We start from the raw sequence: 12,597 nt of genomic DNA on the forward strand, positions 1-12,597 counted from the left end.
ACTTCAGCAAGAAACTCCTTCCGAGGGAAAGAGCGTACTCGACAATAGAAAAGGAGTGTCTTGCAATTATACTAGCAGTGAAGCATTTTAAGGCTTACCTACTAGGACGACCTTTTGTGATCCAGACTGATCATAGAGCTTTGAAATGGTTGCATCAATTCAGAGAGAAGAACAGTCGCTTGACTAGATGGAGTCTGATCCTTCAACCGTATACATTTGTCGTGGAACACAAGAAAGGACGAGATAACGCTAATGCTGATGCTTTATCTCGATTGGAAGATGATACCCTGCACAAAGTGCCAGAGAAGGAAGGAGGAAGTGTAATGGATCACCATGGGATAACAATTGTTGAGGATATTATTTAACCACTTTTGACAGATTAGATCTATATGTTATTACTGAACTTTCTAGATTATTCTCTTAGTCTCTTGATCTTGTGTTTGTATCCTTCTTCTTGAACATTCTGGACATCTTGCTACTATATATAAGCACGCACATTTCTCTCTCCCTTGTTGTTCGTTTTTGAGTAAAATATCTTTTTAAAACTAAAGACCACTCAGCGTTATCTTCTGTCGGTGATCCTTGACATTCAGTATAATTGTTGGCACATTTGATGTATCTAGTATATGTTCTCCATATATTTCCTTCAGTGCTTCATTTAGATGCTTCACTTGAGCTGAAAAACGAAGTTTGTCAGCTTTTTTCTTGTAATTTTTTAATTTACTTAGAACTAAATATTCATTACCAAATTTGAAATCCTGTAAAAAAACTTCTGTCATGTCCACTATCAGACTGCAATCAATAAAATCATAAAATGGATATATAATATGGAATATTTCATTTAATGATGCATTTGTTAGTTTATCATTCCAATGCATGTAAACTTCCAACCATATGATGAGATTAGCTAACTGCCCAGGATCATTTTCTATTTTTGTCTGAAGACCTAAACGTACTTGCAAAATTAAAAGAGAGAACTCTTTATTGAGGCGAATTAATATTTGTAATATTTCTCTTTCATCTTCTGCAGTTTCAAACTTCACCTCTCTTTGTGATGGGTTGGTAGTGACAGTACGATAACTACTAGCAGATAATGGTGCACTTTTTTGTAAGTTTTCTTTAATATCACGTACAAGTATGCCATTTTCTCTTGTCTTGTTTAGTGCATTAATTACATCAGCCTATGTTGCATTGGGCACTATGTTCAACCATTTTGAGCACAATACTAACTTCCTTTCATCAATTCTGACAAGTTCAGCTTCAATCTTTGAAATATCTGAATAAGTAATTCCTGGTAAACCAAGACCAAATGGTTTCCAGTCAACAAGTGGTTCAAGCCATTGAATTAGCAATGAAATATCAGGTCGATCATCAATCATAGGACCAGGATTGAGTTCAACATCTCCTGATAAGAGGAGGAGCATACGTATACAAACAATCAAATAGAGATCATTGTAAATCAGGTTAGAACTGCTGCCTCCAGGTAAGACTACTGACTGAAGGTAATTTGTATTAGTAACAGTGACATTAGTAGTACATTGCACTTGGTAGCAGTTACCTATAATAAAAATACCAGTAAATATACAGCAATTGATGTTTACCTGCTATAGAGATCATCAAGATGTATCTTATTAAAGATAGAGAAATAAAGAGCAGGAGGAGGAAAGCAATAAGAGACAGAACTGCTGGCATTTTAGATGTCATCTCTTTTGATGTAGTAGATCTACTACCTGATTTGCTGTCTCCTGCAGCTTTGAATGAGTGAGAGTGGCGGCCATTAGCTGGTCTACTGGAGGCAGCTTGACAGTATATATAGTTCCACAGTCCAATACTTGCTCTCCATTGGGAGACATCGATCATCTTGTCAGTATATAGACTAGTCTAGTGGAAGAGTAGTGGGAGTAGCTTTATGTGTGACTGCCCACAGAGAACTAAAGTCCATTTGCATTCACCTGAGCCCAGGAAGTGATTAGAAACCCCACCCAATAATTAACACAATGCAATAATATTGTGAAAAGTATGGCTGTACTTTCTGCATGGGTTATACAGCCAACTTGGAGCTAAAGAGCTAAAGCTGCTTCTTAAGTAGTACAATAGATGCGGCAAAAGGAGAGGAATACACTGGTATGTTTATTTTTACAATAGAACTTGTAAGTCAAAAGTTATTGGAAGAAAACAAGGGCTCAGGTGAACACAAATGGACTTTAATTCAATTAGGCTAGGATAATAGAATGTGGTTTGTTTGCATTACTCTATCAATCTACTATTACTGAAGTTATTTTTGTGCCGATAATGTAATGATTATTTCACATAATTATTATTGTTGTTATTATACTGTTGCTGTTGTTGTTGGAATGAAATAAGCAAGGGGCCAAAGAAACATTAGTTCCACAGTCCAGTACTTGCACTACATTGAGGTGTAACTTCATGAATATTATAAGTAGTGTGATTGAATTCACTATCATGTTTCTCATAAAGGATGCATGCGTAAAAGTTAGATCTATATGAACTCAGTGTGAACACATATATTGATAGTTTGTTCTAGTCTAATTTTTGACTAAACTTGGTCAATCCACTGATCTGCATAGTCCAAAAACTGCTTTTACAGTTACACCTACAGAGCAGCAAAGGATGGGTGTACCACATGTGTGGTACACCCTACTGCATCCTACTGCAGTGTTACTAATGGCATCTTACTGAAATTAGTTAAATCAACACTTCCAAATTGGAACATCCTATTTAGGTGCTTTGTGATGCATTAGCAGTGCTGATCATGAGTGTTAATGAAACGTTACACCAGATTTTATATAACTACTGTATACCCTACTACAGTGTTGCTGTGGGGCATCATTAACGTAAGATTTTAAACTACACCCAAAGGTATGCAACATCCTAATTAGCACTATATGGGGTGTTTTGTGACACATTAGCAGTGCTGATCATGAGTGTTAGTGAAAAGTAACACCATATTTCATAATACTACACCCTACTGGACTGTTGCTGTGGGGCACATTCATTGAAACAAGAATTCAGCACCTTTTATTTGGAAATAACATGTGGTAATAATTGAAGCTACACTCTAAAAATTGCAACACGATAATTTGTAACACATAGAGTGTTTTGTGACACCAGTGTTTTAACATCAAGGTATTGTATAAATGCATACATGCATACATATTGTGTGCATGTACTGGTATTTCAAATAATTTTAAGATTGATGACAACACAGGAACAGGAAATAAACATGTATGCATGTATGCATAGTGTACATGTACATGCATGTACATACATACACCATGCAATTTTAATTAATCATATTGTACCTTTCTTTGTTCCTCTTTCTATTTTTTGCTCTTTTTCTCTCTTGATTTCTTTAATACACATACTTGCTATTTTTATTATTCCATAATAGTCTAGTTATTCTCATTGTCTTTGTGGTGTGGATTGTAATATAACACACAAAAAACAAGAGAGAGGAACAAGGGTTGGAGAGAGAAAGGTAGGAAAGGAAAATGAGGGAAAAGAGCTTATGATAGACATTCATTGAAAGACAAGAGGGTAAGAGGTATACCCCAGTACATGTGAGTGTTCATCCATTCATGGTCATTCAATTGTATTAAAATCTTGTTCCTTCCTCATTCTTGTGCATATAACCAGTTAGACTATAATGTCCATGGTATGAAATGGTTTGATATGTGGATGATACTGCATAATGATCCTGCTAATAGAGGTGATGATGATACAGGATCAGATAGAGGGTCTAGTGGTTCTTATAATATTTTAATTATAATAGCTAGTATAAACCTACCACAGCATGGAGGGATACAATGAGAACCAGTGACTAATTAATTAATATTTTAATGCACTTTTCATGTTATTGAGTATATAATGTCCAGTCTAACACTGTATGTTTTGTTTTTATAATTTTTTTTCTTTTGAATCTTTGTTTCCTAACAAAACAAACCTGTGTAGCTGTACCAGCATTACCCCACACTGCTCAGTGACAGTTGGTAGAGAAAATGGTTTTGCTGTAATGAAATTGTAGGAATGTAAAGTTTACTATAGTTACAATATTGTTGATTTTCAAAATGGGTTACAGTTTGTTCACAATATCAACACTTAATACTTATAGTTAATTGTAGGCCTAATACAAAAATTCTGCAAGAAACCTTAGTTTTATCTCAAAAATTTTGATATCCTGTTTACAATATGTGCTCTTTAAATTGCTTGCATATGTTAGTTATGCTATGATACAGTGATAGTGTAATGAATGTTGACATTATGACTAATCACAGTTGTTCTTTACTGTTATTGTTATAATTTAGTTAAACTGAAATTCCTTTCCAAAATTGTTTTCTAAACATAGAGATCTGCAAACTTGAGTGTAGATCTATGAGTCTGAGATATGATGCTCTGGTTATTTTTCTTATCATTGGTACTTTGTGTATCATGTCAAGAGTTTAGTTCACTTCCTCATTCAACTACTGGTCAGTTACAATATTTTACTTTTTAGTTAGCTTGCTTTTTGTCAGTGTGTACATATTAATGTATTGCACTTGAACTCTTTATTTAGATGCCAGTATTGGTATACAAGGGCCGGTTGTGATGCCATTGGATCATTCTTCTTCCTTTTCATTAACCTGTACATTGACATTAGCTCCTGAAGTGAATGATACTATGGCTGAAATGCTCTGGAAAAGTCCTGATCTCATTCCCTTCAATTCTACAACTGATGGAGGCATAATTTTAGATAGTTTAGAGCCTACAATCATATCAGTTAATGATAGTGTTGTATATACACTTACTCTTAACTTCAGTTCATTGCAAGCATCACAAGTTGGAGAATATGTTTGTAGAGCTTTCTTGGATGATGGCATTGATATTATTACTATAACATCAAATTATTCTGTATCTGTACTAGGTAAGCATTCAATAAATATATTTATATTTTTATTCATGCAATGTATAGTACCTACCCCTGTGATCACAACTAGCCTCAATACAACAGGACTTATTTTTGAGAGCAATGACATTCAGTTATTGTGTATCGTCACTATTACTCCATTGAATGTTAATCAAACTGTTAACATTAGTTGGTTTGGACCTAACGGACTCATTACAATGAATGATGCTCAATATGACATGAGCACTAGAATGATCAACTCATCTAATTATGAAAGTAGCTTTACATTTACTACAACTTTATCAGATAATGGAACTGATTACTATTGCACTGCTAGTGTTGGACCTGCTTGTAATGTGAATGAACTAATAGTACCAACTACTGCTAGGTCAACTAATTCTACTGTTATGGTTGAAAGTAAGTTAGAATTGAAATTTTGATTACTTAAATTCAGGCATAGGCTTGTTGTATGCATAATGATTGCTATGATTATGGTGTAATTTCTCCCATAGTTGTACCACTACCAATGATTTCTATTGTTCATATTGGTATTCCAGTAACAGGAGACCCATTCCAGTTAGCATGTACTGGAACTGCACCAGCTAATGTATCAAGTATTGCTACTGTTAGTGTTCAATGGGTTCTTGATAGTACTGTGTTTACTAATGATACACTGGAAGGAGTCACTGTTACCAATAGTGGGTCTATGGCCACATTATCATTCAGTTCTCTTAATGCTTCTACTCATGAAAGAGATGATTATACTTGTGTAGCTACTCTTAGTATTTCTGATGTACCAGCAACTAAAACAGCTAGCACTACTCACAACCTCCTGACATTAAGTAAATAGATCTATGGAGTATTTGTTTACTTTATCTCTACTTTAGTTAATCCTATTGTATCCATATTCTCAAGTCACCCTGTTTTTGCTGGTCAATTGTATGTATTAAGTTGCACTGTCACATTTGTAGCTGGAGATTTTGACCTCAATATAACCTGGCTTGATGGCAATGGAAATAAACTGAAAGGACAAAACGGAATAAGATTTAATTTAGTTACTGTTTCTAATACTGTAAAAAAATATGATTATATATTTAATTCACTTAGCTATTCAGATATTGGAGTTTACACTTGCCATGCTATTCTTAATGTCGGTATAGATAACAATGACCTATTAGATGGAAATAGATCTGCAACTGTCAGCATAATAAGTAAGTTAGAATTAAAAATTTTAACAGTTTAACTTTTTTGTACAGTTCCTTTACCACAAGTTTCTGTTTACCCTGATGGCAATTCTCCTTTTATTTGTGGAACTGTTAGAACTGTTAGATGTTCTGTTGTTTTCACTCCTCCTTTACCTACTAATCCTAATGTCTCATTTACAGTCTTCAAAGATGGTAATAAAGTGTCATTTGAGAACAGTTCCAGATTAATAGCAGTTCAAACTGAAACTACTGGTACTCTTACCTTTCATCCACTCAATTTCTCTGATGCTGGTAATTATACATGTACTGCTACAGTGAGAGATGGTGCTAATAATTCATTAATAAAGTCCAGCAGTGCTTCCGATGAATATATTGCTACTATACAAGGTAATGTACATGTAGTGTAAAATACAAATGATCATTTATTATCATTTTATAGCCATTCCTGTTCCTAATATCACATTCACTACTACTACTGGTAGATCACTGGGAGAGATTTTAACCATTAATTGCACAGTTGACATGCTAGATGAACTATACAATAATAATGTTATTAGCAGTATAGTAAGAAAGGGAGAACTCATTGCTAGTGCTACTGGATCTGGTGATACTACAGCAATGATTATGATTAATTCATTGAGGTCCTCTGATGCTGGAGAGTATCAGTGTATTGTTAATATCACTCAACCTGATATAGACTATGAATTTAATGGAATGGAAACTACCCAAGTGATATTAACATGTATGTTGAAATATTTAAACATGCTTCATTTCTTTATTGTTTTCTATAGTGCCAACTCCTTCAGTTATTGTTGAGTATAATGCTACTGGACATTTAGTAGATGGAGAACTAGCAGAAGGACAGTTTCTTGATATTATGTGTATAGCTGACATCAGTCAATATATTGATATTGATATTAGTGTTAGTTTTTCTATGATTTGGAGAAGAAATAACACTATACTGACCAATGGAAGTGATTTTACTATCAGTCCTCCAGTTATGACTAATAATCAGTACACTGGTGTGTTACGTATTAATAGTTTAAGAGATGAACTTGATAATGGTGCTAGTTATAATTGTTCAGTTAGTGTGGCTCCTAATACTCCTAACGTAATAGCAGCGAATAATAATAGCAATGCAGTTACATTAACTGTATCAAGTAAGTAAATTTACTAATCATCTTTCATTTATATTTTAATAGATTTTGATGTCAGTTTACATATTTTTACATGAATTTTGATAGGGTTTAATTATAATCATGTTAGTGTAACTCTAACTACTCTTTCTGTTCCTGTTGCTGGTGATGTATTCAATTTATCTTGTGTTATAGCTGTGCCTCCTAATTTTGTTGAAGATCTTACTAGTGTCAGATGGACTTATGATTTACAAGCATCTCAAGATGTGACCAGTGAAAACAATGATGCTACACTAGTACCTGTTGTTAGAAATGGAAATATATTCACCAGTGTACTTACACTTGATCCAGTTAAGACAACTGATGCTAGACGATATTACTGTCAAGCAGCAATTTATGCATTTAGCTATGTAGATCGTACTGACAGAGACTTAATTGTACAAAGTTAGTTTTTTTAATTATTAATGGTGTATTCCTTCTTGTATAGTATCTCCTCCCAGTGTATCAATAGCTGCTGATCCTCCAACTGATCCAATATACGAAAGTACAGGATATTTTCTAACCTGTACAGCTACAGTAAACACTATAATAGTGGATACACCAGTAACTGCTAGTGTAGTATGGACTGATCCTAGTGGTAATGTAATACCAACTAATGAAGCAAGACGTCAAGTGATACCTCCAACTGGTAACAGTCTTGTAAGCATGCTATTGTTTCTACCTATTGATACTGGTCATAATAATGATGGAGGAACATATACCTGTCAAATGACCATCAATTCTGGTAACTCATTAATAGCATCAAGTCAAGCTACTAATACTACCCTTGATGTTACAGTTGAAAGTAAATTATTATATACTGCTCCTCTATTGCCTACAATTCTCTCCTCTCAACCTCTTTTGCATTTATTGTTAATTCTCATGCTCTTTGTCTCTACACAAATACACACACTCTCTTCTCCCTACTTATTCTGTTTTTCACTATAGGTCTTCCTCCAATGACAGTAGATTTCTCATCAGTTGGTTCAGTCGAAGTTGGTCAGAGTCTAACTATTACATGTACCGTAACAACAGTTGAGAGATTAGTAGTAACACCAATGATTACTTTCATCAAAATGAATGATACAGATATGGAAATGCTCTCTAACTTAAATAGACCATACAGTATCACAACAGATGATACTGGTTCAGTTACTAACTATACTCTAATACTGAATCCAGTGAGATTTGAAGATGCTGGAATGTATACATGTATGGCTGAGTTTAATGTAACTGGTTCTAATAATACCAATGATCCTAGCACTGCTACTTATGATTATCAAGAGGATAGTGATACCTTAAATTTGATTGTTGACTGTAAGTTAACATTATTCTGTACAATATGTAGAGCTGCTAGTGAGTTAATTTTCAAAAAGACATTTATTCTTACTATAAAAGTCTGATACATACTCTTCTAATTATTTATTATATTTTCATAGTTCCACCAGTGATTGTTACTATATCAAAGGAGCGTAATAATATATTATATGCAGGGACACCTTTCTTCATTAAATGTGACATAATGTTAGATCTATTAGTTACTATACCAGTAAGTGTAACTAATAAATGGACACGTGATGGTACTAATGTTCCTATGGGTTCATCTGATGCTACTATTACTGTGGATCTCAATATGATCAATACATTACATTATAATGCAACATTAATGTTCTATCCATTGGATAATGCTGATGATAGTGGAATGTATACTTGTAACATTGAAGTGACTGCTCCTAATAGTTACACATATCTCAGGAATACAACAACTAGTGCTAATACTTTTATTACAGTTTTTGGTAAGTAGACTGCATATATGCTGTAGATACTAGTCATTTTTGTGTAATGGTACCAAAAAGCTTTCATTAGCTTGATATAGGTGCTATTGTATTGTTCTTTGAGCTGTGCAGGGTGATTATTATTGGATTGATTATTGCCATTTTGTTGGTTCAAAGTTTGTTTTAAGATGTTACCACTATATAATCTGAAACAATTCTGTAATCCTATTCAAGTCCTACATAATAATATCACTTTATTGGTAATGACTGTTTGTCTTTTTTTCAGCTAATCCTAGGCCAGTAGTCGAGATAGTAACTATGGGTATGGCTGAACCTGGTGAAGAATACATGTTAAATTGTACAGTGACAGTTGTTGATAGACTCATAGTCTCACCAGTGATAACATGGACTAAGAGATCAGCTAACAATGTTATTAGTGTACCTCCAGTTCTTATGAATGTATCTAATGCAATGAGTTCTTTTTATTTGAGATTCTCCTCTCTCAATACTTCTGACGCTGGTCTGTATACTTGTGAAGCATCCATTAATGTTAGCCAGATATCCATAGTAGCAAGGAGTGATGACACATCAAACTTACCATTAAAAAGTAAGTAGTACAATGATTATAATTGATATTTTTAATTTTCTATACCATATGCATGATAGTGTGTATTTTTTGTTTTGTATTTTTGTTAGTTTGGGTATAGTGAGTCATTTGTAATGAGTTGGTCATTTGGAATTCTACTTGCCCTTGTTTCCATTATTTTCTTGGCAACTCGAATTTTCTTTTTTAAAAAATGGCTGCAGAATCATTTCTAATTTTTATTAATGCAAATTAATGTCCTTATGCTGTTTGAAAAGTTTAAGCTGATTCCAATCTCAATTTTTAAAGTTATATGGCCATTTTAAAAAACTGACAAAATACCTATGTTAGTGGGAAAAAATGTAGCACTTATGTAAAAATATGTGAATACATTGTATACACTATTTTAAAATTATTTATGCTCTGATTGTGTGAGTGCTTGTTTATTGATATTGATTACATTGTGTACTTATTCCTTTCAATAATTGTTTTTAATTGATTGTATTTTAGTTCCCATTCCAGCTGTTGATGTAAGCAGATCAAGAGATAGTAATTTATTAGCTGGCAGTAACTTGATACTAACATGTGATATCAGTGTTGATCCTAATGTTGATACACCATTTACTGTTAATGTAACCTGGAACATGATCAATCAACAAATCATGAGTAGTGGTGATAATGAAGATGAAATTGACCCTAATGTAATGATGTTTGCTGATACAAACCGGGTAAACATCAGCTCTGTTATGATGAGATCAGGTTTTAATGAGTATAGATCAACTGTTAATTTCACTACATTGAGCAGTACTGAGGATTCAGGAACATATACATGCATTGCTACTATAGAACCAGCTCCAGCTTATGAATATGTTACGACTTCTGATACTAATCATATGAGTGTTGAATTAATTGTTACTGGTAAGAATTATACACTTATGTAGAAGTGCCATTTTTAAATATGTAATGGTAGATCTTATACTCTGTAAAAATTTGAGCCAATTTCAATTCTGAGCATTTTAATTTTAATTAAAGACCCTGTACACTAAAAGGCTACTTTCATTTTTATACATGCTCAATAATCATGGACATGCACTTCATCATTATTACAGTATTTAAATTTTGATAGATCCAATGATTGGAAATTTTTCTATCTCCCCTGATTCATTTTTGGGCCTGGAAACATCATGTCCTGACTCATATCCTTATGATAACTTCACTCTAACTTGTACAGTCACTAAACCAACCATAATAATACCAAACCTGGTAATAGCATGGACACATAATGGTACAATAGAAACTGGTACTGTGACTACTACTGAGAATGCTACAACAACTGTCGTTACTAATAAATTAAGTTTCAGCTCGAGTACTGCTTCTGATTCTGGTACTTATAGATGTACTGCTAGTATTAATTCAACTACAATCATGACTAGTGAGGAAAGAATTGTGACAATAAAGTGTAAGTTGCTATGTAAATATAAGTATTAATTATTCTGTACATCTGTATGTGATTATGTGGATAAACGTGCCATTAATCCATTATGTTTTCCAACACTTTATATGTCTTCCCTTTCTTTCTCCCTTGTTTTATTTCTCCTCTTTCACTGCTCCACTCTGCTTTTCTTTACTACCTTATAGCTCAGAGCCTACCTGTTTCTGCTACTAATGTAACAGCTACTCCAGGAACAACTACTGCTGCTGTATCATTCATAATACCTAACATTGCCTATACACCTGAAACCTACAGTGTTAAGTATACTGGAGCAATCTTACAAACAACACAAGCAACTTCTATAATAAAAATGAGCTCCAATAATATTACTGCAATTCATGAAGAATTTATGATCATGTTGACTGTCCTTGAGGAAGATAACACTTATACATATACAGTTGATTCTACCAATTGTCTTGGTACTACTAGTACTGCAGAGATGAGCTTCAGAACACTTCCAACATGTAAGCAAATACTTAATTATTTTATTAATTTTCTCTCAATTACAGTGCCAGTGGCTTCTCCAATAGATTGTGCTAATATAACATTTCTACCACGTAATGTCACACTTGCCTGGACTGCACCAACACTAATAGATCAAAATGGAACACCAGTTGGTTATTATTTAGCATGCATGGATACTAATGGTGTATCAATTAATGGATTGAGCCCAACACAATCTTTAACGAACACAATGTTCACTATTACTGATGTTATGCCTTTTACTGGTTACACTTGTAATCTGTCATTCATTAATGTAGTAGGAGAAGGACCCTCTACCCAGTGTACTTTTGAAACAGCTCAAGATAGTAAGTATACACTTGATATTATAATACAGGTGAAGTGGGTCTTCTTAAATAATAATTTTAACATTAGTTTCAATTTAGTTCATTATTATGTCTCTGTTAAACTTTTAATAGAACCAATTGATAGTCCTCGGAATTTCACTTCAACACCTAATAAAACTGCAATTACATTTACATGGGCTAATCCAGCTACTCCTAATGGAATAATTATCAAATATTCATTGAACATCATCGAACAAAATACTCTGAGAAGGCATAACTATACAATACTTGTAGCTGACAATCAAACTACAGTAACACAATTAGTTGATGGTTTCAGTCCATATCAGAATTACACTGCTAGTGTTAGTGCTAGTACAATCATTGGAGCTGGACCAGTGGCTACTACTGCAGGAAGAACACTACCAGACAGTAAGTATATTATTATGATACATTTATTAAAATACAATACACAGTTCCTAGCTCACCTCATCTGGTAGTGTCACCAGTTGTCATTAATAATTTAACAGTAGCTTATACTGTACTAGTTGTAAATGAAACTACTATCAATATAACATGGAGTCCACCATCTCATCCTAATGGAGAACTTGCTGGATTTATTTTTAGGATAGCTACTGATGCAATTACTAGTCCCCATAATGTTATATTTGAACCTGGC

General features: G+C 33.7%; 2 protein-coding genes across 2 annotated transcripts in view; both read left to right on the forward strand.

The window, feature by feature from the left end:
• The first annotated feature begins 3,678 nt into the window (after positions 1 to 3,678).
• The window catches only part of LOC105312097 (hemicentin-1-like), a 31,183-nt gene continuing 22,264 nt past the window's right edge, over positions 3,679 to 12,597 (forward strand). Inside the window, exons 1-11 of the mRNA XM_019994402.1 lie at positions 3,679 to 4,487; positions 4,574 to 4,921; positions 4,970 to 5,320; positions 5,416 to 5,745; positions 5,791 to 6,114; positions 6,160 to 6,495; positions 6,548 to 6,850; positions 6,900 to 7,268; positions 7,353 to 7,688; positions 7,732 to 8,088; positions 8,232 to 8,600. Coding sequence (XP_019849961.1) covers positions 4,406 to 4,487; positions 4,574 to 4,921; positions 4,970 to 5,320; positions 5,416 to 5,745; positions 5,791 to 6,114; positions 6,160 to 6,495; positions 6,548 to 6,850; positions 6,900 to 7,268; positions 7,353 to 7,688; positions 7,732 to 8,088; positions 8,232 to 8,600 — 3,505 coding nt within the window. The 5' untranslated portion in view covers positions 3,679 to 4,405. The remainder of the gene's footprint in view (positions 4,488 to 4,573; positions 4,922 to 4,969; positions 5,321 to 5,415; positions 5,746 to 5,790; positions 6,115 to 6,159; positions 6,496 to 6,547; positions 6,851 to 6,899; positions 7,269 to 7,352; positions 7,689 to 7,731; positions 8,089 to 8,231; positions 8,601 to 12,597) is intronic.
• LOC109580846 (uncharacterized) lies at positions 9,350 to 12,099 on the forward strand. The gene is made up of 6 exons (XM_019994403.1): positions 9,350 to 9,665; positions 10,152 to 10,559; positions 10,768 to 11,100; positions 11,280 to 11,597; positions 11,643 to 11,971; positions 12,021 to 12,099. The coding sequence occupies exons 1-6, from the start codon at positions 9,377 to 9,379 to the stop codon at positions 12,048 to 12,050; spliced, it is 1,707 nt and encodes a 568-aa protein (XP_019849962.1). The 5' UTR covers positions 9,350 to 9,376; the 3' UTR covers positions 12,051 to 12,099.

Source organism: Amphimedon queenslandica, unplaced genomic scaffold (assembly GCF_000090795.2).
Source record: "Amphimedon queenslandica unplaced genomic scaffold, v1.1 AMPQUscaffold_13473, whole genome shotgun sequence".
NCBI lineage: Eukaryota > Metazoa > Porifera > Demospongiae > Haplosclerida > Niphatidae > Amphimedon > Amphimedon queenslandica.

Coding starts and splice junctions, on each gene's coding strand:
- LOC109580846 (XM_019994403.1), top strand. CDS start 9,377: ATGGGTATGGCTGAACCTGGTGAAGAATACATGTTAAATTGTACAGTG. Junction 11,598..11,642: donor CTTCAGAACACTTCCAACAT/GTAAGCAAATAC, acceptor TCTCAATTACAG/TGCCAGTGGCTTCTCCAATA. Junction 11,972..12,020: donor CACTTGATATTATAATACAG/GTGAAGTGGGTC, acceptor GTTTCAATTTAG/TTCATTATTATGTCTCTGTT.